Here is a 26,939-nt window from a genome sequence, read left to right as displayed (position 1 = left end):
TCATTCACATTCATACATACTCTTCTATTATTCTAACTCTTGACATGGCCCGACTCAAGTATCTGATTCACTTGATCGTGCCATGTCTTCTTCGGGCGTTCTAGACTTCTTCTATCATTCACATCTGCGTCATATATTCTCCTTACAGTATTTTCTTCGTTCATTTGCTCTGCATGCCCAAACCATCTGAGCGTCACTTTCTTAATCTTATTCGTTACGCTTACATCAGCCTTTCTTTCGTTACGTGGTTTTACCACACATACACCTCGGGGATTTAATTTCTACAGCATTCAGTGCACTTTTGTCCTTCCTTTGCCAGTTCCTTGAAAAACTGCCATACATCAGGGCAGGTACCAGCACTGCATTGTGGACTGCTAGCTTCGCTTCTTGGGGCAGTTTTGTTAGCACCAACCGTGTTCAGTCCTCCATTAATTTAGTTACCTGCATTTACCCTTCCTTCAATATCTCTATCAGACTTCAAATCTCTCGTAAAATGTTTTAATTGTGTTAAAGTGTTTTATTTAAAATATTAATTTTTAAATATTCCCTAATGCTGAATAAAGTCGCCGGAAAAGTACCGATTGGAGTCGTTGCCGGCGTGATAGTTGGCTTGGGCGGTTTAGCGCGTGCAAACGTTAAATCAACACCACCTAAACTTCTAATATATGTATACTATTTTCGGTCATGTTAGTATTAGTAAAAGACGCGATCGCTTGGTAACGGACAGCTCGGCGTGAACGCCCGTCACGCGCGCCGCGCCGGCCAGTCGCGTACTAACAGTACTAACGGGAGCGCGCGTCGGCAGTTGTTACTTTCTCGTTACGAGAACAATCTTTGCCACACGATGGAACATTGCGGATTCTCTCGACGTTTCATAACGGACTTTATAAAAGTCTATAAATCATTTCCATGTCTATGGCAATTTAAATCTAAAGAATATAAAATTAGACGTCTGCGGAGCGAAGCATATAAAGAAATGATACTCTTTTGCAGGGAAAACGGATTCCCCGGAGCCAACAGAGATTTTGTTGTTAAAAAAATTCAGGGTTTGAGAGGATCGTTCAGAAAAGAGCTTAAAAAAGTACGTGAATGTCTTAACGCAGAAGAAGAATATATCCCGAATTTGTGGTACTATCACCTCCTAATGTTTATAAAGGAACACGATCAGGATCTTCCCTCTGATCCCTTGTCTGATGTGCCCGATGGTTCTGATGTATCCGGTGTACCCGACTCAAAAGTATTACTGAGAAGGAGGTTAAAGACATTGAAAAAGGTTTCATTGGGGCACCAGGAAACAATCCAACCAGAGGTGAGTCCTGAAAAGTCTTTATTCATTAAAATTATGTTATGGTCACAATATCTCACAATATAATGGAATATTCTTGATGACAGCATCAGTGTCATCGTATATTGTTGCGATTCCGTCCTAAAATTTCATATTTTCTGTGGCAAGAAGCGCTAATATCGGCATAGCAGTCTTTTCCTTCTTGTCTGAAGTCTGGAGTGCGTTCTAGAGCGTTTAAAAGAAACAACGCTACGCATGCGTATGCGTTCAAATAATGATTATTGTAAATTGTTTATTAAATTATACAATGCTTTTATACTTACTAAAATCTCAATTTAATATATATTTTATAAACTCGTGTTACTTTAATAATGGTAATAATAATTGGATATCTTGTATAGGGCAGTTTTTGCGAAAAACCACCTCAATCACTAGGCCCACACGGAGGAAACTTACTAATATGAAATACTGTAAGATTTTTTTTGTAATTCGTCAAATTATTCGTTTTCCTGCGAATGTTTTATGAGGACCGTGAAACAAGTGTTTATACAAATACTGAAATTGAGACATTCCGTCATTAAATGTATTAGGAAAAGAATAAATGCTCTTGATATGTTCTGAATGACTAATATTTTATCAGGAAGTTCGCATGTTGTCACTTTTTAAACAGGATCGATTTCTCTGTGCAGTTGTTTCGCAGAAAGTTAAATTTAAAATTGTCACCAAATTGCCATTCAGCACCATTTTTTTACATTTTGAAAATCCCCTTTAAATGCTGATTCTAGGTATGTTTCAGCTTTCTATAAAATAAACTGACAACGTGATAGTTATCCTCTTCTGATTATGATAATTTGTATAACGGAAACCTTTCAACTGTCAAAAAATAACAAAATAGCGCTGAATAGCCATTTGACGACTTTGTCACACGTGAATTTTTGAGAAACAACTGGACATTAGTTTCTATTCATCAAATTTGGAACTTTACTTTTCGCAAGTTTTGTGAAAGTTCTATTCAAATCATGTTCTATTCAGTTCTGTGAAAGAACTTGCAAATAATGGTACAGTAACAGAACTTTGAAATTTGATGAATTATTGTTCAAATTCTGTGAAACATCTAGAACTACCTACTCATTTATATGTATTGGATATGTTAACGGAAATGTACGTAATCCTTCATTGTATTCAATTCCTAGGAAATGAATGTAGTTCCTAAAATCGCCCGGAAATGTGTGAAATAAATTATATTAGACACATTTCCTAGGAAATCCATACATTTCCTAAATATCTATCGGAAATGTAAAACATTTAAGATATCAATGGGTACGCGCTAGTGCCGCGTAAACAGTCAGTGCGTACCTAACCTAACCTAATTTCCACAGGACAGAATTGCTCATGGACATAAAACAACGTGTTTTATTACAGAAAGCATTATTTTTATACATTTCCTAATACGATATTGTAATTATATACAATTCCTAGAAAATGTATACATTTCCCGCGATATGTATGTATTAAATAATTTTTATAACAATATTTTACACATTTCCTAAAAAAGCTTCGGAATTGAATACATTTCCTGGGAGTTGTATACAATTCCTAGATATCATACATTTTCGGTAACAGATACATAAATGAACTACTCAATTATTTATCCAATACGTCTGTCTCGACACTGGTATATCCTAGTGAGACAGATGTCGAAAAACACCTGGAAAACAACTTTAATATTGATAATAAAAATAAAAAGTTCACTAATTCCATGAAAATCATCCTGTGGTCGTACATTAAATTTAAAAAAAAAATACATATTTTGTTTAGTGTTACTATGAGAATAATATATTTTGATCCATCCAGCCTCCACAGGATGACACGTTGGTCCGCGCTCAAATTAAAGAAAGTAAAATAGTTTTGTAGTCATTATAATATGTATGTACCAAAGTTACGTTTTTTCGGTTGCAGGAGATTGAGACATTTCCTCTGCGGGCAAGAAAAAGTAATGCAGATTCAAATTCTCAGACCGATTTTTCAAATGATTACTCTGAAACGTTAAATGTGAACAGCCGCCAACAAGACGTAAGTGAATATAATTCTACTGGGATAATAGTGTCCAAAAAACTATTAAAGAGGGATTCTATTCAAGCAATTTATGCAGAATCGTTAATAAACAGCAAGGGCGGGTAGTTTCACAGAAATTCAAATGTAACATTGTCAACAAATTCAGCGCCATTTTGTTATTTCGACAGTTAAAAAGTTCCGTTAACTGCCGATTCTAAGGACTGATTGTTTTACAGAAATTGAACAATTCATCAAATTGCAAAGTTTATTTTAAAGTTTTTATATCATTTTAGGTCGGTCTTAACTTAATAAATCAATTCTACAGAATTTAAATTTTGTTTTTGAAATGTGATGAATTGTTCAAATTCTACAGAATTTGAATTTTGTCTTTGAATGTAATGAATTGTTCAAATTCTGAGAAACAACCCTTCCTAGAATTCACTAATGTCATTAAAAGCATGCCGTGATAGTTAATGAAATTGTAATACATAAATATTATATTGGTGTTACCATGCGAACAATATGATTCCTTCCATCGACCCTTCATGGTCCGGGGTGTTAGTCCGCGGATAGAAAATAGCTTTATTAGCAATCATATCAAGTATTGTACGTAAGTTACATATTTTCGATTTCAGGAGATTGAGACGTTTCCTCTGCGAGCAAGAAAAAGGAATGCAGATTTTTCAAATGATTACTCTGAAACGTTAAATCCAAGCAATCGCCAACAAGACGTAAGTGAATATAATGCCATTGGGATAATAGTGGCCAAAAAACTACAAAAGATGGATTCCATTCAAGCAATTTATGCAGAATCATTAATAAATAACATCTTACGCAGAGGTCTATTGAATAAGTTGACTGACGATACAGATGTCTGTGACAATGAGTGTAAGGACGGGTTGTTTCGGAGAATTTAAACAATTCATCAAATTTCAACGTCCATTTTCGGGTTCTGTGAAAGACTTATTCAAGTTCTGTTTTTATATCATTGTAGGCTAGTTGCTTAAAAAAACTGAAATAAAAACAGAACTTAAAAAAATCTTTCACAGAACATGAAAATGAACGGTGAAATTTGATGAATTGTTCAGATTCTCCGAAACAACTCGTCCTAAGACTAGGCCGGAAAATGCATCTATCGTGTTCTCATCAGAATGTCCAACCCTTCAATGAACACTACAATACAACAACACTACAACACCAGACAGCGGGAACAACCACCTTTTGATCAATTCACAAACAAAACAGAACTAAGGATGAGTTGTTTCGCAGAATTTGAAAAATTCATCAAATTTCAACGTTTATTTTTGGGTTCTGTGAAAGACCTATTCAAGTTCTGTTATTATATCATTATAGACTAGTTGTTTGACAAAACTAAAATAATAACAGAACGTGAAAAAATCTTTCACACAAAATTGAAGAATTGTTCAAATTCTCCGAAAAAACCCGTCCTGAGGACTGTTTAACAGAAATTCAAATGTAACATTGTCATCAAATGGCTATTCAGAGCACTTTTGTTTTTTGACAGTCCCCTTCTAAGGACGGGTTCTTTCACAGAACTTGAAAAATTCATCAAATTTAAACGTTAATTTTCAAGCTCTGTAAAATTTCCATTCAAGTTGGTCTATCATTATGGGCTGGTTGTTTCACAGAACTGAAATAATAACAGTACTTCAGTAGAACTTTAACTGGACTAACGCCTACTAAACTAAAACGACTGGCCCTGAGTCCGTTTTAGCTTTTGAACAAATTTTAATCGGCAGAAGAGGTTGTTAAGCTTGTCAGCAAATTACAAACTGAAACACACAAGAATCGGTGTTTAACGGCGACCTTTAAAATGTCAAAAAACAAAATGGCGCTGAATGGCCATTTAATGACATTGTCAGACGTGAATTTCTGCGAAACAATTGTGTTCATTTGGAGAGCTTCAGAGGAGCTTCAGAGCATCAGAGGAGTCAGATCCATATATAATATTGTTTATCAGAAATAAATAACTATTTTTTGATATTTTACTCACTATTTGGTATTTTTTTGTTTTTTTTCCAAGTGATCTCTTACGTATACAATATAATATTACAATAAACGTTGTATCTTTCTTATCTGTGCGTTTTAAAAAAACCTATTTCCATGCTTTAATTTCTCAATCATATCCGCTAAATACTTTAAAATTTTTCTGCATTTATAGTACAATATAACAATATTACCCTCTCAGAAGCTGGGTGTACTGTGCAGGGCCCGCAGATACTGCAGATAGTACACAACCAGCGTCGTAGCTACCTAGGGGCTACGCGGGGCAGTGCCCCGGGGCCCTCAAGCTCAGGGGGCCCTCGAATCCTTACCTAGAAATCTCGATCGAACTGAACTTTTGGAAATTTCTCCCATTTTCAAAATAAATTTGACATGTTGCAACTTGCAACCACACTTTAATCATGACAACTCAGTTGAAAGAAATTCAAAAATTATGCCTAGGAAATTCCCCTAAATTCTTTCTGTAGGTTGGCAGTGTTGTAATTTAAAAAAAAAGAAACCCAGTGGTGCATTTAAACGCAAACAACGCCAAGAAAGAGAAGATAGTAAACAAAAATTGCCCAAAATTGACAAGTTTCTTAGTCAGCCTTCTGCAAGTACATCTGGCCAAAATATTTCTATTGATAGTGACTCAAATAATGTGGTAACTGCAGTGTTGGTCGAGAAGCCTACTGAAGAAGATTCGACAATTATTGCAGTTGGAGATACCTCCGCCGCCGATCATGTGAACGTGGATGATGTTTGCATGACACACATAAGAGCGGAGGGTTTGGAGGAACCACAGACCTCAAATCTTCTTATGACTTGGGAAACTTCACGAACAAAATATTAAGTGATAACGAAAAACGTCAAATTATTGATATGGGGCCTTTACAGCCTTCAGGACCTTTTCCAACAGACATCAACCAGAAAAATAGGTGTTTTTCAAAATCGTACTACTTTTCGTGTTCTAAATATGGGCCAGTTAATCGTTTTTGGTTGTGTTATTCCAAAATACTAGACGCTGCCTATTGTCAACCCTGCTGGTTATTTGCTTCACAAAGGAATAATGTTTGGTGTACGGGAATTCGAGATTGAAAGCATTTATCAGAAAGAATTAAACAACACAGTTGTTCGAGTGGCCATTCGGAAGCATGTGCTGTGTATGAATTTTGGAAAAAAAACGATACTAATACTATCAACAAGGAACTTGAAAATTAAATGAAAAAATCATTTTATTTAAACGAAGTCATTGATACTTTTGCGAAAACTAAAGCTAGGAAAAAATTGTAAATAAAATTGTTATTTAGTTAGTTGGTAGGCCCGACCTTCATATAATAAAGCCTTGAATCTTCTCTATTTCGTTTTATTAGCCAAACCTACACCTAGTATTAATTGTAATTTATGTTGTTACTGTTTCATATTTTTATTACCTGCCCTGCAGTCTGCAGTGCACAAAAAAGAGCTAAGTAGCTTAGCATTTTTAAAGTGTTTGTATATTTCATATTTTTATTTGATAAAACCTAATCAGTTTAGATAGCAGTGGGGCCCCATTTTTTAATTTGCCCCAGGGCCCTTGGTTACCTTGCTACGCCACTGTACACAACTGCTGACCCTGTACAAATCGCAAGTGCGCCTAGCTGTTGCATTTGGCAGCCACCTCTAGTCTGGAGCCCCAAAATACCTGAAAAACCCTTGACGCTGTGCAGGAAACGGCGGTCCGTTTGAGACATTCCCCTCTCTTAACAAACGGATTGTAGTCTTCAGCGCACAGGCGTCAGGTATGTATGATATCCTAGTTCTACCGGTATTAAAATGGAAGATACTCCGTGGAAGCAGCGTCATTGATCCCTTCGGCACCGGTGCATAGTCTGGAAATACGCCAAACGCGTGCCACATATGTACACTGTCATTTTGTCACAAGAGAACAGGTCGCTTATACGACTCGTTCTTTAGTTCAACAGCTCGGCTGTGGAACGATTTGCCGACCTCTGTGTTTCCTCCATCCTACAACATGGGTCTCCTCAAGACACAAGACCCATGTTCACTCCTTCCTCTCCTTAAAAAGAAAAGAACCACCACACAGCATCCCCCTGTGTGGAGTTAATGTAAAGTTGTGTAAGTAAAGTTAATGTAAAAAAAAAAATAATAGAAAGACTAAAGAGTAAAATTACAGAATCAGTTGGAAATTTCGTCAAACTAACCCGATTGCAAGGTAATGAACGCGGGATAACCTTTATACCAATGTATTTTGGTACCGCACGTTTGGCGCATGCGCTTTCTCACGTTCTTCTTCACGCACTGGCACGCACGCTGTTCATCACATGTCGTAGGCCCGGACACTGCATCAAATCAGCCTCTTAACCTCTACAATAAGCAACCCCAAAAATTAAAATTAATTTATTACCATCAAAAATACTAATTTCGGTTGTCGGTGGGTGGTACGTAACTCTTGTTTCAATTCAAATTAAAAATTGGAATTTTCTTGTGTTACAATTATAAGTGCCTACTAATATTCTATTATTAAAAAAATAATAACCACTTGTTTGTGGTACGGCCATCATTTTTTCAGAAAATTGTCGCAGGGGAATAACTCTACAAAATGATATTTCGTATTATTATAATAAGTACTATACAAATGAAGAACGAAGGTCTAATATAAAAAACATAGCATTCTCTCTATTACTATGGAGTGTGATTATTCCTCCCTGATAATTGACATCGGTAACCTGATAAATTAATCAATTTGATCAATTAAATTCAATTTATAACAGTTGAACATGCTTTCAGTATCGCTCTGGTGTAAGACCAACATTCTGAATTGAAACGTTGCTTGAAATGACTTTAGCCATGTTTGGTGACCAGATCTGAATAGCCAGGTATTCCCCACACTTCCTCATCCCCATCTCCTTCTCCTCCCCACTAACTTCAGTCTGACGACATACTAAACAATTGAGAGCAGTTGGGACTCTTGTCCAGTATTCACATTTAAAAAAAAGAAGCCTTGTAAACCTTGTCCTCGGGGCAGGCCAACTGTACAAAATTTGAATACAAAAACGCGTAATCTCGTTGTCACCAATGTGGCTGAGTGTTATTTTGGCTCAGTGCTCTTAGTAAATAGTATTTGGATTATAAAATCTACATATAATCACAAAAAAAAAGTTTTCAATGTGCAAAAACTTTATTAAAAAAGGAAAAAAGGCGCAAACTTTATTAAAAGAAAAAAATATAACTGATGGCCCAACACTGCCCGACATAAATACTCAACCAGGGCAATAAACCAAAAAAGAGATACTGCTTATTCCAAACTTGAATACGTCCTTTGGGCCCGACCAAATCAAACAAAAAATAACAGAAATTAATGACGGATTGTTTCAGGGAATTTGAATAATCATCAAATTTTTATGTTAAATTCAAATTCTGTAAATAGCAAAACGCAAATAATGTCCTAGGCGCATACCGAGGAAAAGGTAAACAGACTGTGAGAAAGATTTTTGGACTGAAGAAAACGTTTGTGGAGGTCAAATTTCATCCTGGAATGTAGCGCCGCGGCTATTCGATTTAATGTTATCTCCATTGGACTAAGTTCCATGATGTTACGTTGATTGTATCAATATTGTACAATAAAAATACTCAGTGATTTGAACAATAGATATTATAAATATTTGATAAATCAATCACAATGTTATCTTTGTCACTGGCGCCGATTAACTGATTATCTGAGACGTGTTTTACAATCGAGTGATCACAACATCATTTATTAACAAATCTTTATTTTTAAAATATCTAGTAGGTACTTATAATGTTAACGAACTTCGAACTTCAAATGTAATCAGCTCTAATCAATGTATTTCAAAATTGTTCAAAACAATAAATATTTCAGTTTTCCATTTTTTTTAAATGAATCAAAATATGTTTATTGTGTTTTATAATAAAGAATATACTGGATGGCAAGGAATAATTCCATAAAATTTTCTGTATGGCAAGCAGTCCATAAAAATATACTGGATGACAAGGAATAATTCGATAAAATTTACTGTATGGCAAGGAATAAGTCCATAAAAATATACTGGATGACAAGGAATAATTCGATAAAATTTACTGTATGGCAAGGAATAAGTACTTGAAAAATACTGTATGTCGAGGAATAATCCATAAAAATATACTGGATGGCAAGGAATACGTCCTTAAAATATACTGGATGGCAAGGAATAATTCCTTAAAATATACTGGATGGCAAGGAATAAGTCCATAAAATATACTGGATGGCAAGGAATAGGTCCACAAAAATATTCTGGATGGTAAGGAATAAGTCTACAACCTTAAAGTTTAGTAGTGAGGCAATGAACTGGGAGAGAAAGTACATACGAGTACCTACCGTTAAAGTCTGAAAAACACGTGTTTTGTTTTTTAATATCAACTAAAATAAAATTGAAATGTGTTAAAATAAAATTTCATGGATTGTAAACTGATGAAAAATAATCTTTACATAGACACATATTATTATTCTTTACTCTTGTCAGCTGCATGCTGTATTGGAATCTGAAAAATTTATTTTCATTATCAACATTTTAAGTTTGCATGTAAAAAGTTCCACTTTATGAAAAGTAATATTGTGATGAAAAAACGTATCCAGGATTTACAGCAAAATTCCGAAACTTCAAAGTGCTAAAAAAAAATGGTTCTTAAAATTTCTGAATCCTGGGGGCGGCGTGGATTTGGTTTCTATACAAATCAACAGTTTTATTCAGAAATTGATGCAATTTTGCACACTTAACCTTCGAAATAAGAGGAATGTCACTATTCAAAACAAGAGGAAGAAAGCCCGGTCAACGCCGGGGAATTCAGAGTCTATTTATCCATTTATATAAGGAAGAGTCAAACACCGGGCGGACATCTGGCGGGCGGCGTGGATTTGATTTCTATACAAATCAACAGTTTTATTCCGAGATGATGAAATTTTGCACAGTTGACCTTCAAAACAAGAGGAAGGTCAATGTCTACGTATGATTTCAAAAAAATTGAAAAAGCTCGGGCATCGCCGGGGTTAGTTACAACAATTATTCTAGGTAGCATTTCTAACTATTCAAAGATATTAAGATCTTATTATATTTATAATCTATAATGTAGTACACCTACACCTACATCCGACGTTTGACCTTACCTCGCTATAGTCTATAGTAAAAATGAACTATAACTAGGCCCGATCCACAACTATGTTATGCCCAAACATGATCTGTATGTTTAGTCTGTGCATAAAAATAGCAACATTGAGATTACCGCCGTATAATTTCATGCGGCCTTGACTCCATTCGTACAAGGCATGGACTAAATGTTTCGAATAATTTATGACTTTCTATACGCGTAGAGATTATTGGGTGTTTGTAAGCTAAATCGATCCCTAATACCTACAGCGTGTAGTGCACAGTACCTGCAAAGAATTGAGAATATTTACTTTGTCCCGTTACAAACCGGTTTCGCTAGATTTGTTAGATTTTTCATTCGTATAACGGTTAAATAGATAAATCGACATAATCAAGCTCCACAGCTTACGATGGAAATGAAATTGCATTGGGGTGTTTTCACAAATTATGAATACCGTTAAAAATATATACAAGATATAAAGTTTATTTTTCGGATTCTGGTCATTATTATAAAAATGTGTAATTTTAATATTTTCATTCCGAAGCGATTAATGGCTAATGGCTACAACGGCATTATGACGTCGGAACCGCCAATGTCTGGTAAGACGGCTGTCACCAACGTCGCCCGGTGTGACGTCAACAAAATAATAACACTATCATTATCGTATTTAAAAAAAAATAATACCCTTAAGGCCTTTATTCCACGGGTCGGTAAGCAGTCAACGTAAACCGAACCCTGCAAGACACTGCGCAGGAAATTAATTAAGTTCGCTATAGTGAGGTAACGGTTTGAAGCGCAGTTCAATGAGGAACTTTTCTGCGCAGTGTCTTGCAGCATTCGGTTTATGTCGATTGCTTACCGACCCGTGGGACGACGGACGAAATGGTAATGTGTGTTCCGTTTTCGGTCAATCCTGTCAAGATGGTAACCGTGTTTGATAATACCTTTTTGCGCTCTGGCGCACGAGCTGTCAAATCGAACAAATCAACATTACTTTTCACAGAACTACTAGTTGTTACGTAAACAACACTATCCTGATTCCTGATGCATTCCACCTTCACAATTGTTATGGCAACAATAATTTGATGAAAGTTCCTACATCTTATGTTTGTTGGAAAGTAATACTACACATATAATAGTTTAAAAAATCAATCTGTAAAAAACTAAGATTTCTTATATACATTTTTTAACTGTATTTTAAAACGTGTAGGACCGATATTTATTTCGCATATTAACTGCTGTAATATCGTCGGTTTCAGATAAATACGCATATAACCACGTGTGTGTGTGTGTGATTAATACCAAAAGTTGATAGAATGCATTGTTTATTTATTTATTTATTTGAGGAACATAAACAGTCTTATTAATATAATATACATAAGAGAATAACAAAAAAACAGACCAATTATTAATGTTCACAGATATATATAGAAACATAAAACTAACCTGTAAACGATAAACCTATAATATGCCTACCATAAACAGCAATAAATAAAAGTGATTTTAACTATACCTAAATAGACTTGGGTTGGAACGGGAAACGGGAGGAGAGGGATGAGGAAAAGTTGCCACGCAAGTAATATTAAAATATTAGGTACAATCAATTTAACAGTGGTTAATATGAGTTAGAATGTGATACAATGAAATTCTGTAGTGATAGTAACTAGCAGTGAATATGTCAGCACGAGTGTCTATATTTGCAAATTTATTATTATAGTAGTTACATGTCCTTTGCATAAATTCATTTTGGTTGGAATTGGTATTGCATCTATCAATGTAGAAAAGGGTATTTTGTCTGCTGTATCGAATTGGCGCATGGAAATTTATTTTTTGTTTTGTCATCGACATCGAGTCTATCTGATGAGTTTCATCTGAACTGAATGTTGGAAAGTGAGTTAATTTCCGCTTCCGAGATGTGCATTCATTCATCATCGAAAACGAAAGTAAAATTCCAATAGATGTATTGAAAAGGGTAGTATTTCATATGTAGTAGTACCTAACCTAACCTAACTACCAGTGGAGAATTTCGTGTAACAACAATCAGTACATTTTTATGACAAGGAAGTGTGAACTCTCTATCTCAATGATATATTTTTTAATACTTATACTAACTCCCTCCATAGCGTCCGGTCTAGTTTCAAGTACGTTAAGACCGCACAGTGGTACTGTATTGCATTTGACATTGCTGAAAAAGCGTTGATTAATGACCTTTATTCAATTGACCCTGAAGCTTATCAAGTCTCAGTGTGTCATGGCACCGTGAAAGCAGACATTTCAATATCAAAAAAGAATTTAGGCTTTCTTTGAATTGTTTCTATGTTAGATACAAACATAATACATAATATAACAGAACATATACAATTAACGATACGCAGAGAAATACACACACTTGAGGATCGACCTACAAGGCATAAGGACTTATTTCAATGTCACCATTCACAAACAAATTATGTAGCAAACTCGTCAATTCCTCGCCTACATAGCTTAGCAAATGTATATACCAGGAAATTATTTTTTGCAACCTTTAATAAAAAAATATTTATAATCCTTATATACAAAATGGTAAAAATGTCAATGTACCCAATGTAAAAGCCTTGTGATACAAGAATGGAATATTTTCCAAAACAAGCAAATTTTGGCGTCTTGTCTTATGTTTCAAAAGTAACATTCAAAATTAAAATTCCCACTTCCCATTTTTTAAGACACCATAGCATCTTTCACCTGAATATATTAAAAAATAATATCGCCTACTTTAACCCTCTGACCCAAATGTGTCGACTGTATAATAAGATTGAGTGTGCTGAAGTAGATATTTTCGTCGATAATCTATACAGATTCAAAAAAATGTTCTGCTACACTGCTAAATAATATGTTTAGATAATTATATTATGTATCACTGTAACTCATTTTACTGAGCTTATGTATAATTTTATATTATTATTTATTTGGTTTATTAAATGTGCGTAACCTGTATTTAATTGCATTTTTACCTGTATGTATGTAATTTTGTAGATTTTTGTCTGTAACTTAACTGAGTCTTTGTAACTGGATAGTTCTCACGTAAGTGAGAACATCTGTAAAATCCCAGTATAAATAAATAAATAAATAAAATAGAAATTCTATTTCAAATCTAGTTCTCGAACGTGATGCTGCGATGATGGATGTGACGTTTCGTACTGAAAATATTTGTTTTGAGCTCATAAATCTGTCAAAATTTTATGATGCCAGAGCTCACCCTTTTCAAGTTTTAGTGAGACGTTCGATCAGTTATTTGCTTTTGATTTTATCTTCGTAAAGTATTGTTTGTAGTGATATGTTTGTTTTATTTACAGGGTGTCAAAGGACGTACTTGACTCACTGTAACCATTGTGATTCTTGGCATTATTTGGAGTAAAAAATAATTAATATTTTTTTTCATGACTCAGTCGCTAAAGGGTTAATATTAAAACTTGTCAAAGCACAGACTCGATACCAATGATTTTTGAAAAAAAAATCGTTTATAGAAATATAATTCTTACATTTTCATACAAAAAAGAGCATTATCAGAAGTTACCATAATTAATTATCAACGATTAGGTTGTATAAAAAGAAATAAAATAAAATATAACAAAATATAAACAAGTCATATTATAAGCAATGCAAAAAAATAACAAGTTCTAAGCTGTTAATTTAATTATCACCTCCCTAATTGAGAATAACTCGTGCTCGGGAGTGTTGTTTTAAATTTTTAATATTAATTCATTTTGGGAATATTACCATACATATAAAATTATGAACATATGTGTACAGAATAACAGATGTCTATACGCTAAATATTACAAAATTAAATAAAATATTTTACAGAAAAATATAACTTTTTTTTAAATTTCCGTTTATATTTATACAAATATTTTTAACACTGTTATTTTTATGCAACAATATACCAAACAACCAAATTAGTGTACTTTAAGTTTATTCTTAAAATGTTCATAATTGTACTTGGGTTGAGTTGTACTACAAGATTCTGGACACCGTGTATAAATTGATTAAAATGTTCTTAATTTTTTTCAAATCGTAAGCTCACCAAGAACTATCACAGTAGTACTTGTATTGAATTTTTGTGACGTTTATTTTTAACTAGTTTTTGTAATTATTTTTTTGCTTACTATTTAAGTTTTATTAAATAATTTCTCGTATCTGTATCTGAATGCGTTACGTAAAACTATCATCTATTAATATTGTTTATAACTATTACGTGCCAATAACAAAGTACATTTTAATAACAAAGTATTTGCTAATTGGATAAATGATTGCATGTCGGATGTACTATCAACAATATCAACACGTTTAGTGATCAGTATTTGAACAAGACAAGTGATATGAAGAAAATGAAATCAGATGAACATGATTATTTGAATGAAACTAAATGCACGTTTAGCATGAGATGTGTTATTATGCAGAAAGATTATTTCGTGCAAAGTTAGTGCATACTTACGTATTTATTTTTATCAAAAGAAATCAAAACACATTTTAAAAACGTAAATATAAAGCAGAAAATCTCTTTATCTGAAACAGAAAAGTATCTCGAACGTGAGCTTTGGGGTTTTGATATTAGCACTTTTTTGTCTGTAACCGCACAAGAGTCCCAACTGATCCCAATCGTCTGGAGCCAGTGAGACTATGACATCTCCAATTGGGGTATGTTGTGATGCTGAAGGTAGTGGGGAAGGGAAGGAGATGGGGAAGAGGAACGTGGGGAAGTACCGTTCTACAGAGATCTGGTCACCAAACACTGCTAAATTCTTTGAAATTCTGAATGGTGGTCTTTCACTCTGGAATGTGCCGCAAATATAATATTTATTATTTTAATTTAATAATTTGTGAAATAATACGGGATTTGAAACTGCGACTTTCAGATTGCTAGTCGACAGTTTTACCCCTCGACCACAGAGGCCGTAAAGTTACTTTGTTTTAAACAACTATATTTTTTATATTAACCCCGACCGGTTTCGGGATAATCGTTCCTTCCCCAGAAGAAAACATGTACTAACTTAATATTACAAAATTATTATGGGTGTTAAAGTGGAGGTGGAGGTGTGATTAGGAAGTATTAATGAAGAGTGTGAGGAGGAGATATGACGGACGGCGAGGAAGAAACGGTTGTTCCGAAACCGGTAATATAAACAAATATATTGGTTTAAAACAAAGTAATATTGTTTCATTTAAATTCTATTTTTGATCGTCAAAATAAGACGAGACGTCAAACGTTCTATATTCTTGAACCCAAATTTGAGAATTATTATTTGTGTCTTCAGTAGTATGTATGTATGTATTTACAGAGGGTTAAAACTAGTTTGCGTAGACTTCTAAATTCAATACAGAAAAAGCTGTGCAAATTTCATAACGCCATAGCTCATTATAAAATAGAGTTATTTCCTGAATCAGATGCCAATTATAGTTTGTAGCAACCCATTTTTCATGTTTGCATATTTTTTGAAAACGAATGCTAACCGGTTATTCTAAGGTCAAAGGTCAACGCCATATTTTATTACCATAGTTTTTTATTACGTCTGGATGTCTTCCAGTCCAATACCATTACTTTCATTTTAGCCCAGCCTTTGTACACGTCATCATAAATATTATATACCAGCTTACGTTTACCCGGCATTGCTCGGAGACTTATAAATGGTATGGAGAAATGTTTTTAGGTAAGTTTGTGAATTCTATATTACCTGCCAAATTAAGAAGGAAGAAGGAAGTAAGATCCATAACAAGTCCAACAGAATTCAGGTCTAAACTAAAAACTTACCCTTTTAATCTGTCATACCAGATAAAATGTGTACTAATAATAATAATATGTACGGTGAAGCAAACTGTGTATTTGAATGTACTTATTTTTACACATAAAATTAACTTAGGGATGATGTCTAAGGAACTGAAAAGAAAAATAAATTACAATAACGAGATACACGGACACGGGACGAGAAATTCTAAGCAAATTAGATTGCCAACAAGAAAAAAAACAAGCACCCAAAAATCTTTGATGTACCAAGCCGTTCAACTCTATAACAAAATCCCGAAGGAAATTGCTGTGATAGAAAATATTAATAAGTTCAAAAATGAATTAAGAAAATATGTCTATCTCAATTATTAATGTTTCTTTTTTTGTGACTTTATTGAAATATTTAAAGAAAGATTATGTTTGCCAAACAATGTACATGTTTATATATTTATAAAACTATTAGCACACACGAAGATGTGAGCTAACTTAAGATTAATAAATAAATAAATAAAATAAATACCCTTAAATTGGATATACTATACCTGAAAGAAAGTCCAATTATATCCAATTTTTCAACTATGTCCTAAATCCCGTATCTAAATTTAAAAAAAAAAACAATTGGTTAATGTTAATTAAGTGTTAATCTCAAGTGACCTACCAGGTAAGTATAATACTGTATATTTTCTCCATATATAGTTAGTTATAACATAGATCATTTTAGAAATGTTTTGCATTTTTGTACAGCGCCCTTGAGATGATTTTGCACGAAAAAGGACGCTATACAAATCATCTAAATATTATTATTCATACATTCTCCTTGCACCTCTTTGCATCACTTACGTCTCATTTTACCTCAAATAATTATTTGATTCAAGTCTTCCTCGGGCATCCTCGACTTTTTCTATCATTCACTTTACGCATTATCATGAAGTCCTCATTTTTAATGTTAAAAAAACTACATTATGTTGACTTTAACTCGACTCCATATCTCATTCCAGTGCAGAGATAATGCGTTAAGTCTTCCTCAGGCGTCCCCGACTTCTTCTATCAATCGAACTTCTCTTTAAACACTCCTGACACTAATAAGAACAAACTTAGAAATTTTCATCGAAATCGGTCCAGTAGTTTTTGAATTTATAGGGGACGAATAACGAAACATTAATTATTATACAGGGTGTATCGGCACTAACCCGACAAACTTTAACCAGCTATTCCTTAGCACATTTGGAGTAAAAAATGTTATGGGCACTTTGCTGTCCGGTAGCATTTTTTTTTCAATTAAAAACAAAAAAATTTAAAATTTCCACACTACATCACTGTCATTGGCATTGCGTTTCGTGTTAAACAGCTGTTATAAGCAAGTGTGTCAAAAAGCGTCTTCGCTCTTTCGCACACACTAAATAATAATAGTTAAAAATGAGACGAATGGTGCCGTGCTATTTCGTTGTGACTGTAAACGTGCGCCAATATAGGTACACACGTGCATTATTCAACGGAATTCGAATAAAATATTTGCCAGATGGGTTTTAAAACTTTATCAAAGGATAAAACAGTGGTGACATGTGGTGAAAATATGAATTATAAATTTTTTATTAAAAAAAAACGTTACCGGACAGCAAAGTGCACATAAGATTTTTTACTCCAAATATGCTAAGGAATAGCTGGTTAAAGTTTGTCGGGTACGTGCCGATACACCCTGTATATTATGTATACACAATTAGAATTAGATAAGTTCGTAAATTCTAAAAGTGTACTTACGTATCTTTTTCTTATGCCATATACATGAATTATTATGGTAGTTTAGCGACAGACGCGTCATCAGGCATATATGTATTTGACTTCCAAGAAAGGATATCAGCCAGATGTTCGTAGTTCATACCAAAAACAGTTCTCATTCTGTGAGAAATTATATGTCCATAATTTGATCTTGAATGCGCGACGTAGCATTTTGTTTCTCGTACAAGTCTTGTTTCGGGCATCGCACGAAGTTCAGAATTGCAACTTTAACTGGTCAAAAATATTTGTAAAAAAAAATAAACGTAAATGAGAAGAAAAAAATCGTTTCAATGACCTCTGGACTTGCATTGATTTTCAAAATTGAAACTGATTGTGCGAATGTTTTATTTATTTTTATATTAACTCCACACAGGAGGCCCTGAAGAAAATAATTTCCCTCAGGGCCTATGTCATCTTTGGGGATGCTGTGTTGAGGGTCTTTTTGTGGAGAGGAAGGAGTGAACATGGGTCTTGAAGAGTCCCATGTTGTAGGAGGGAGGAAACACAGGGGCCGGCAGTTCGTTCCACAGCCGAGCTGTTGAACTTAAGAACGAATAGTAGAAGCGACCCGTTCTCATGTGACAAGTGTCAACTGTGTACAAACGTTGGGCGCGCGTTTGGCGTGTATCCCGACTACGCACCGGTGCCGAAGGGATCAATGACGCTAGTTCCTCAGAGCATCTTCCATTGTAATACCGATAGAACAAGGACAGCATACCTACCTGACGCCTGTGCTCTAAAGATTGCAGTCCGTTTGTTAAGATTGGGGAATCTATCAAACGGACCGCCCGTTTTTGCACAGAGTCAAGGGTTTTTTTCAGGTATTTAGGGGCTCCGGACCAAAGATGGCTGCCAAATTCGACAGTGGGGCGCACTTGCGATTTGTACAGGGTCAGCAGTTGTGTACTATTAAAGTATCTGCGGGATCAGATAAGCGATAAAGTATGACTAATTCATAAAAAAATACAAAAATGGATAGTTCTATATTTGAAATGTGTGTTAATTTTGTTTAAATTTTAGACAGATGTTATAATTCGTCACTTTTACTAATTTGAAAGACAATGATCCCGAGTCAAGTATCCTGTGGTTTTTCACGGGCTAGTATAAAATATTATACAAATCAAATATAAATTTCACGGAGAAAAATAAAATAAATATTGGTAATTTATTAAAAACCTCTTCAAATTATTGGTAATCCGATTAAAAACAGATTGCCGGAATTACGAACGAATCGACAGGTTTCCTGATTAACTTTTTAGCAAATTACGAATATATTATAACGATGTTGGAACACGTGTTACGTCAAGGCAAATGCACGTGATTATACTTTTTTTACATAAGCTCCACATAGGAGGCCCTGAGGAAAAAAATCTCTTCAGAGCCTATATCATCTTTGGGGATGTTGTGTGGAGGGTCTTTTTAGGAAATGAAGGAGTTCCGGGAAGGAAAGAGGTATGAGAGGTAGGTAAGAAGCAGTGTGTCCAGGAGTGACGGACGTATGAATCCATCCCTCCCACTGCGGTGCTGGGCGAAGTTCCGAGAGAGTCCTGTTGGGGAGGTCGAAAGGTCCCCCTCAAATAGTCTCTCCCGATCCAATCTGCCACACAGTTGGTGATCAGATGCATCCACCGTCAAGACCCGGACACACCTGACCCAATGAAACTCGGGAACCCCTGCTAAATTACCAAATGTAGCCAACCACTTGGAGTGATCTATAGCAGAGGTGTTGGATACCCAACAAATAATTCCTGAGGAGGCGGTACCCATACCCGCTTGTCCCTAAATGAAAACAATCTACCACATTTTGTCAAGGGTTTTAAGTATCGATATTTCTTGAAATACTCGCCAGGCGGTCCTTTGGCTAAGGCAGGTATTATCAGCGCATTGGCTCCTTCGCTCCTTAGCGCCTTGGCAAGTCGGCAGGAGGATCATACTGCTCCAATTGCGCCTGCAAAGGGCCGACCAACTATAATAGAAACATATCGTGGAGAACTATTACAAACTGTATGTACTACTAGTACTAGAGTACTATCACAAAAACCATAATGATGTTTATCATTTTATGGCCAGCTGAAATTGCATTTCTCACCTTTGTGCAGCGTCTGTATCTTGGAATCTCACACTAGTTGGTGGATGCATGAATTTAGCGCTCACAGTTTTGAGTACCGCAAGAGTTTAATTATATTTCTCCATTGGACCGGTTTGTGGCCAACTTGCACATCCATCTCTATCTCCCCAACTGCAGCATCCTCAATACATTCAGAACGGTAAAATACATCAATATCTTGTAAAAACGCGTGGAGAATCACCGGACATATTTTCAGTATCTTTAAATCCTTGTTCAAATTTTTAATCGTGTCGTGTTTTTCTGGGGATCCTATTAAGAAATGGTATTGTATAACTCAAATAAAATAGGAATAATAATATGATGATAAATAGATGTAAATGTAAGATAATACACCATATTAATTTGGTACAACTATCTCCTGTTTTGAAAATCAAGGAACTTTGCAAAAATAATAAACCTAACATCAATTTGTAACATCAAAATGATTTTTTTATATGATATATCTTTTAGCGCGCATAGGAGTGCAAAACCTGCTCTTGCGTAGCAAGCGTGGCAAGACGGAACGACACACTTCGGTCATTGTCGTGACTCGTCGGCTCTTTTCGTCCGACCGCCAAAACTCTGTGCGTTACATTTTTTTCTATTCTCAAAAAATTTCAGTGGATGTATTCTAAATTACGAATTTGTAATAAATTTGTTTGTATATTCTAATAAAAATAAAAGATATTTTTTAAATTAAAAAAAAAATTATATCAAAAATATAAATAAATGTTTACTTTCATTTTCACTTCCTCGAATAAAAATCAAATTCGATCATTCACGTCTGTCAGGTGTCACATGACGACTACTTTTTTCTACAATTTATGTACTTCAAAATATGATTGATATGCAATTAATAAATATTTAAAACAAAAATGTGCCAGAACACCATTCAGAATTGAAATTTTGCCTGATATTCTAATAAAAATAAAAGATATTTTTTAAATTAAAAAAAAAAATTATATCAAAAATATAAATAAATGTTTACTTTCATTTTCACTTCCTCGAATAAAAATCAAATTCGATCATTCACGTCTGTCAGGGGTCACATGACGACTACTTTTTTCTACAATTTATGTACTTCAAAATATGATTGATATGCAATTAATAAATATTTAAAACAAAAATGTGCCAGAACACCATTCAGAATTGAAATTTTGCCTGATATGGCTTTGGTCGTATTTAGTGACTTATTTAGTTACTTCTTGCCGATGTCTTTTTAAAATACTAGTCATTTCTTGTTCTGATAATCCCCAAAGCCAAGATTTTTCGGACTTAATGTTTTATAATAATGCATTGTTTTTCAAAACGACCTCTTTTAAAGATAGTACCTATATTTGTAGACTCTAGATCTAGATGCTTCATAAAATATTTGTACACTGATTCCTGGACCGATTTCAACTCATCGCCTAACTGTGTGTGGCAGTTGCTAAATCACTAACTAAACCATATTGGCGGTTGGCGCCGATCTGTCTTTATATGGCCGTATTGCAGTTGACCGCGGCTAATATTAAAACAGGTTTCACTGTCGGGTACCTACCTGCCTTTGCCGTACCTTTTATGTAATCATAATGGGCTCATTCTCATTGTGACCGCGAGGGACGGACCTCCTCAAAAGCCTGTCTTGGCGAAGAGGTGTTTTAATTAAAGAGGTCAGCGAAGTTACCTAGATTTAATAAAGTTTTTGCTTCTTTGTGGTCAAATAGCTCTCTTAATATTCTGGCTTAGCGAAGAGGTATTGCAGTCAAAGATGCCAGCGAAGTTTTCTGAATTTTAGAAAAGTTTTATGTTCAGATGACTCCTAATGGACTATTTGTGACCACGGGGTGGGACCTTCTCAAAGGATGTTTTAGATAAAGACGTTAAGGAGGTTTTTCTGAATTTAATGAAGTGTTTTACTTTGTCATGGCCAAATGACCCTGGAGAAGCCTAAAATTATTGAAAAGCATTAATTTTGTTGTATTAAATCCGTTTTCATAAAACATTTTTACTAGCTTGAAACCGTGAGAAAAATGTCAAGAGTTCACGTAGACCTCGAAAGCCGAAACCATTTAGAATAAAAAACACATGGGGAGAAGGCGAATAATTAATCAGGAATTATATTTAATACCAAGAAGTTTAGAGTGAGAAGATGACACAAATAGAAAAGTGCAATACAATACGGCTCATGTTCGATGAGTGTTTTTTTCTTCAGTTTTTTTTTACTATTTACCAAACACCTTCAGTTCAATTAACCACAGAAGGTATATGTAGATTAAAAGACAGCTAGTAGCTGAGTGGACAAATGAGCTAGGTTCCTACTCAGCTGTTCAATCCTCTATCATTGCACAAGCGACGCTCGCGTGTTATTCGTAATACAAATATCATTAAAAAATAAAAATGTTACAAAATAGTATTTTGATAACGGCATCGATATTTTAGAGATAGCAGACCTTTGACTTCTGACGTAGAATACTTATTAGCCTTGATTGTACACTTAACGAAAGTACACTGAGTTTATTTGGGTTGATATAAAAATAGACACCTGCAGAGCACGTAACACCACCGCGATAAATGGCTAACAGTTATTATCATACAGGTGAATTCTAAGTGACTAATGTTTTTGTGTTATTTTATTATCAACATCGTTTAAAGAAGAAAGTCAATATATTTTTTCGTTCGCGGAGAAAAATTACTCATATTGAATATTGTTAATTTATTAAGAATCTCTTCAAATTATTCGCAACCCGGTTTAATACAGGATTGCGGGCCCTTGACGAATGAAGTGATGGGTTTCCTAATTAACTTTTAGTAAAATACGAATGTATTATCACGATGTCGGAACACGTGTTCATAAAAATTGTAATATTTTCGCATTTCGTCATTCTATATTATCAAGGCAAGTGCAGGTGGATGAACAAGGGTTACGATATGTTAGGAATAGGGTGCTGGGTGGAGGGTCTTTTTCAAGACCCATGTTCACTCCTTCCTCTCCACAGGTCGGTAAATCTTTCCACAACCGAGCTGTTGAACTCAAGAATGAGTCGTAAAAACTACCTGTTCTCATATGACAAATGTCAACTGTGTACTTACATACATGTTAGGCGCGCGTTTGGTGTGTTTCTCGGCTATGCACCGGTGTCGAAGGGATCAATGACGCTAGTTCCTCGCAGCAGCTTACATTGTAATACCCGTAGAACAAGGACAGTGCACCTACCTGACGCTTATGCCCTAAAGATTGTAATCCGTTTGTTAAGATAGAGGAATCTATCGAACGGACCGCGCATTTCTGCGCAAAGCCAAGGGTTTTCTTCAGGTATTTTGGGGCTCCAGACCAGAGGTGGCTGCCAAATTCAACAGTTAGGCACACTTGCGAATTGTACAGGATCAGCAGTTGTGTAATATCTGCTGTTTCTGCGGGTCTTGTACAGTAAGCCCAGTTTCTAAGAGATTACTTGACTCTGGCTTCGATAAAACTCTAACCAGCTCAGGAACCTGGCCTGACCTGGCTAGAGTTGATTAGAGAATATCAGGGTATTTTAGTAACGGCCGCTGTTCCCAATCCTAATAATCAAATTCTAAGCGAATCACCACTGCACTACGTAATTCCAACACACAATAATTGCTTAAGCAAGCCGCTCAGTCTAAGCCAGCCGGACAGCTGGATTAGCTATTTAAGCAATATATAAGGAAAAAGCTAGTTACAAAAAGTGTCGACAGAGTGAAAAAATACCGCGAATCAATGATCAAATGTCACTCTGACAATCGACAGTCGCGCTCTTTTCAGTTTTTTGTGTTGCATTTGTCATTATCGTTTTAAAATGGATAGAGAAGTTTTAGACATTTTAGATATACTAGATATTGCGGAATGGGCCGAAGTAATTGATGAAAACATCGGGTTATACAGGCGGCGACAGAGTGTGGATGTCAATTACATCGAACTATTTATTTATTTATTAATTTACGGACAATATGTCCATTAAAACCATAATATTGACACGAATAAGAAAACATAGATGACAGTGAATGGAGAGTACATGTATGTGAAGGGCAAAGACAATGTAAAATAGAAAAAGTACATATAGAAAATAACTACAAATGAATTAAATGACAAAGAATTTTTTAACCGTTTTCGTATGACGAGAATGTGTTTTTTGTATATTTTGAACCTAATTGAGGAGAATTTAATTTTATTTACGCAAGTGTCATTTTTGCGATGAATGTGCGAAATATTTTGCCCTTACCTCATGTCAGATCTGAAAACCTTTCTATTCTATCAATTTAATGTTATTCTTCGCACGCTTTGCTTTGATCTCCATTTTAAGGTTTGTTTGGGTTTGTTTTGCTGTCGCACGGAGAAAAAACTTACGTCGATCTGCCAAATCAAATGGGAAGTCCCGATTGTGGCATCACGTTCAAGTTGTCACTTTATTTTTAATATATTATATACGTTAGTTTAAAAAATATGAAATACCAGTTTATGAATAACGGTATTTAAAAGAAGTAATGTGTATTAATAAGAGCTACAATAATTAACTCTTTCATATTAACTTAACATAGAAAGTTTTTAATTTGATGTCATTTTATTGTCTATGGTAATGTGCGGTAGTGTGTGGGGCTACTTAAGATTTTCAAAGATAAAATTATTGGGAACAACGCAAATCGAACGTTCCCTACAAAATGCTTAAAAATCGCTTGGCTGAGCAAAAACAAAGATTTGAACTTAGATAACGATTAAAAAGTTGGGAACAGCGGCCGTAAGTCATTGGACCTATCCGCAAAGATTATATTTAGGCATTGAACCTATACGCAAAGATTTTATTTACTAATTGAACCTATCCGCAAAGATTTTATTTAGTCATTGGACCTATTCGCAAAGATTTTATTTAGTCATTGAACCTATCCGCAAAGATTTTATTTAGTCATTGAACCTATCCGCAAAGATTTTATTTAGTCATTGAACCTATCCGCAAAGATTTTATTTAGTCATTGGACCTATCCGCAAAGATTTTTTATGTCTTCGGCAGGTACGAATGTCAATATATTATCAACATCATTTTTTTTTCTGGCTACTTTTGGCCAACTTTTGCAATATTTAATCTATATCTCGTATTTTTAACTTCGTCCTATCATTTAAAATTATTATTATCAATATAGAAAAAAGATAAAAAAAACTTCTATCAAGAGTGAAAAATTGTAATAGTACATATAAATGTCGACAATTTTGTGAAAGTAGGTGCATCAATTCTCAAGTTATCGATTCGATTAGAAACAAACTGATTATCAATTATTTAAGGCTATTTTAGCGAATGTCAAACGAAAATTTAAAACGGAAAAATCAGATTAAGATTTGGTCGCATCTAGAAATTGAACGCAGGACCTCAGTCTTGCCGGAGCTTTGCTCTTCCTTATCCCCTTCTGTCATACTTAACTGTATTAATTAATAACTGATTAAGATCTATCAACATTATCCTCATTTTCTTAACGCATATATTTATTGGCTGCTATATTTACATCTATGATATGATAAATATGAAGATTCTTTCCGAACTAAATGCAATCGAGTCATCATCATGGAAGATACATATTATAAAACAAATAAAATAGAATAAGCTTATTTAGAAATTAATATAATATATTACAATTGTTAACATTCACAGTATTAAATTGCGCCATATAAATGAGTATTTATTAGATTAAATAAAACAACACAACATTGTTTAAACCACTATATGTATTTTAAGCGCAAACCGGTTTCGCCAGAACCGTTCCTAACTTAACATGAATAATATTACAGATTATTGGTTTTTACGTTATAGCTCCACATGAGGGGTGGGTTGGAATCTGGGGTCAGTGTGTCAAGGAGTAACGGACGCGTGAATCAATCCCTCCCACTACGGTGCAAGACGATTGGTCGAGAGAGTCCGGCAGGAGAGGTAAAAATATCTCGCCTAACCAGTCTCTTCAAATCCGGCCCGCCATACAGGTGGGCAGAGCATCCGCCACCTAAACCTAGACAATCCTCACTTTCATGAGCACCCCTGCTAAGTCATCAAATGTAGCCAACCACTTGGGGCGACCTATGACGGAGGTGTTGGTTATAGAATTAATGGTTCCCGGGGCGGCGGTAGCCATAACCGCCTCCCAAATAATACATATACAAGGTGATCATGTATATAGGGTGTTGAAGTGGGGGTGGAGGCATGACTAGGCATTATTGAATAGTGGAGCATATTTATAAACATAACATATTTATTTGACTATCCTCTGACGGAAATCCCCCAAAGCCTAATCCTTTACTCTATACAAAACAGATTTCAAGGATATTAAAAAATCTTCAAATCAAGATCTAAGTGATTTAAACATTGGAAGTGGTCCATTACTTAAGGATCAGATGGTTTCCTCCTTCACTGTGCAGTTCAAGACTCTAATGTTTAATTTATAAAGGAAGCTACTTTTTATAAAAATGTCTCTAGACACCCAATGTCCAGGCATACACTGTTAGTAGGCAGTATGCGAGTGCGTACATGTTAGTTATATAACTGTATTACATCTCATCTTCGCCAATTGGTGTTGCTACCTAAATTTTACTAAATTTTACTGAGGACAAACTAACAAGAATTATAAGAAAAATAATAAGATGAGATTATGACTTGACAAAAGCAGCTAAGTTGCAGTCGTCTGGCAGTCCTGCCGAGAATGAGGGAAGCGATCTGACCAGCTACAAGCGAGACTCAGCGTCTTCTGCTCCTCTCAGCCAGCTTGCCGAGGAGTCCCTCGAAGAATGTATTAGGATTGAGGAGGAAAGAACCCGAACCCGAACGTGA

The 26,939-nt window shown here is 34.9% G+C and overlaps 1 protein-coding gene across 1 annotated transcript; it reads left to right on the top strand.

The window, feature by feature from the left end:
- Positions 1 to 783: 783 nt before the first annotated feature.
- On the top strand, positions 784 to 26,939 carry LOC149419031 (uncharacterized). Its single transcript, XM_089637921.1, has 4 exons — positions 784 to 1,309; positions 3,245 to 3,358; positions 3,976 to 4,228; positions 26,779 to 26,939. The coding sequence occupies exons 1-4, from the start codon at positions 845 to 847 to the stop codon at positions 26,937 to 26,939; spliced, it is 993 nt and encodes a 330-aa protein (XP_089494047.1). The 5' UTR covers positions 784 to 844.

The sequence above is a fragment of the Hesperophylax consimilis genome, chromosome 12, assembly GCF_061612785.1.
Source record: "Hesperophylax consimilis isolate HC1 chromosome 12, BYU_Hcon_1.0, whole genome shotgun sequence".
NCBI classification, from domain to species: domain Eukaryota; kingdom Metazoa; phylum Arthropoda; class Insecta; order Trichoptera; family Limnephilidae; genus Hesperophylax; species Hesperophylax consimilis.
Note: the sequence above shows the minus strand (reverse complement) of the source record. Positions and strands in the feature narration are given on the sequence as shown.

Excerpts from the sequence above, each read along its gene's own strand:
- LOC149419031 (XM_089637921.1), top strand. The coding sequence starts at position 845 with ATGGAACATTGCGGATTCTCTCGACGTTTCATAACGGACTTTATAAAA. Across the intron at positions 1,310-3,244 it reads AGGAAACAATCCAACCAGAG|GAGATTGAGACATTTCCTCT; the intron begins GTGAGTCCTGAA and ends TTTCGGTTGCAG. Across the intron at positions 3,359-3,975 it reads TGAACAGCCGCCAACAAGAC|GAGATTGAGACGTTTCCTCT; the intron begins GTAAGTGAATAT and ends TTTCGATTTCAG.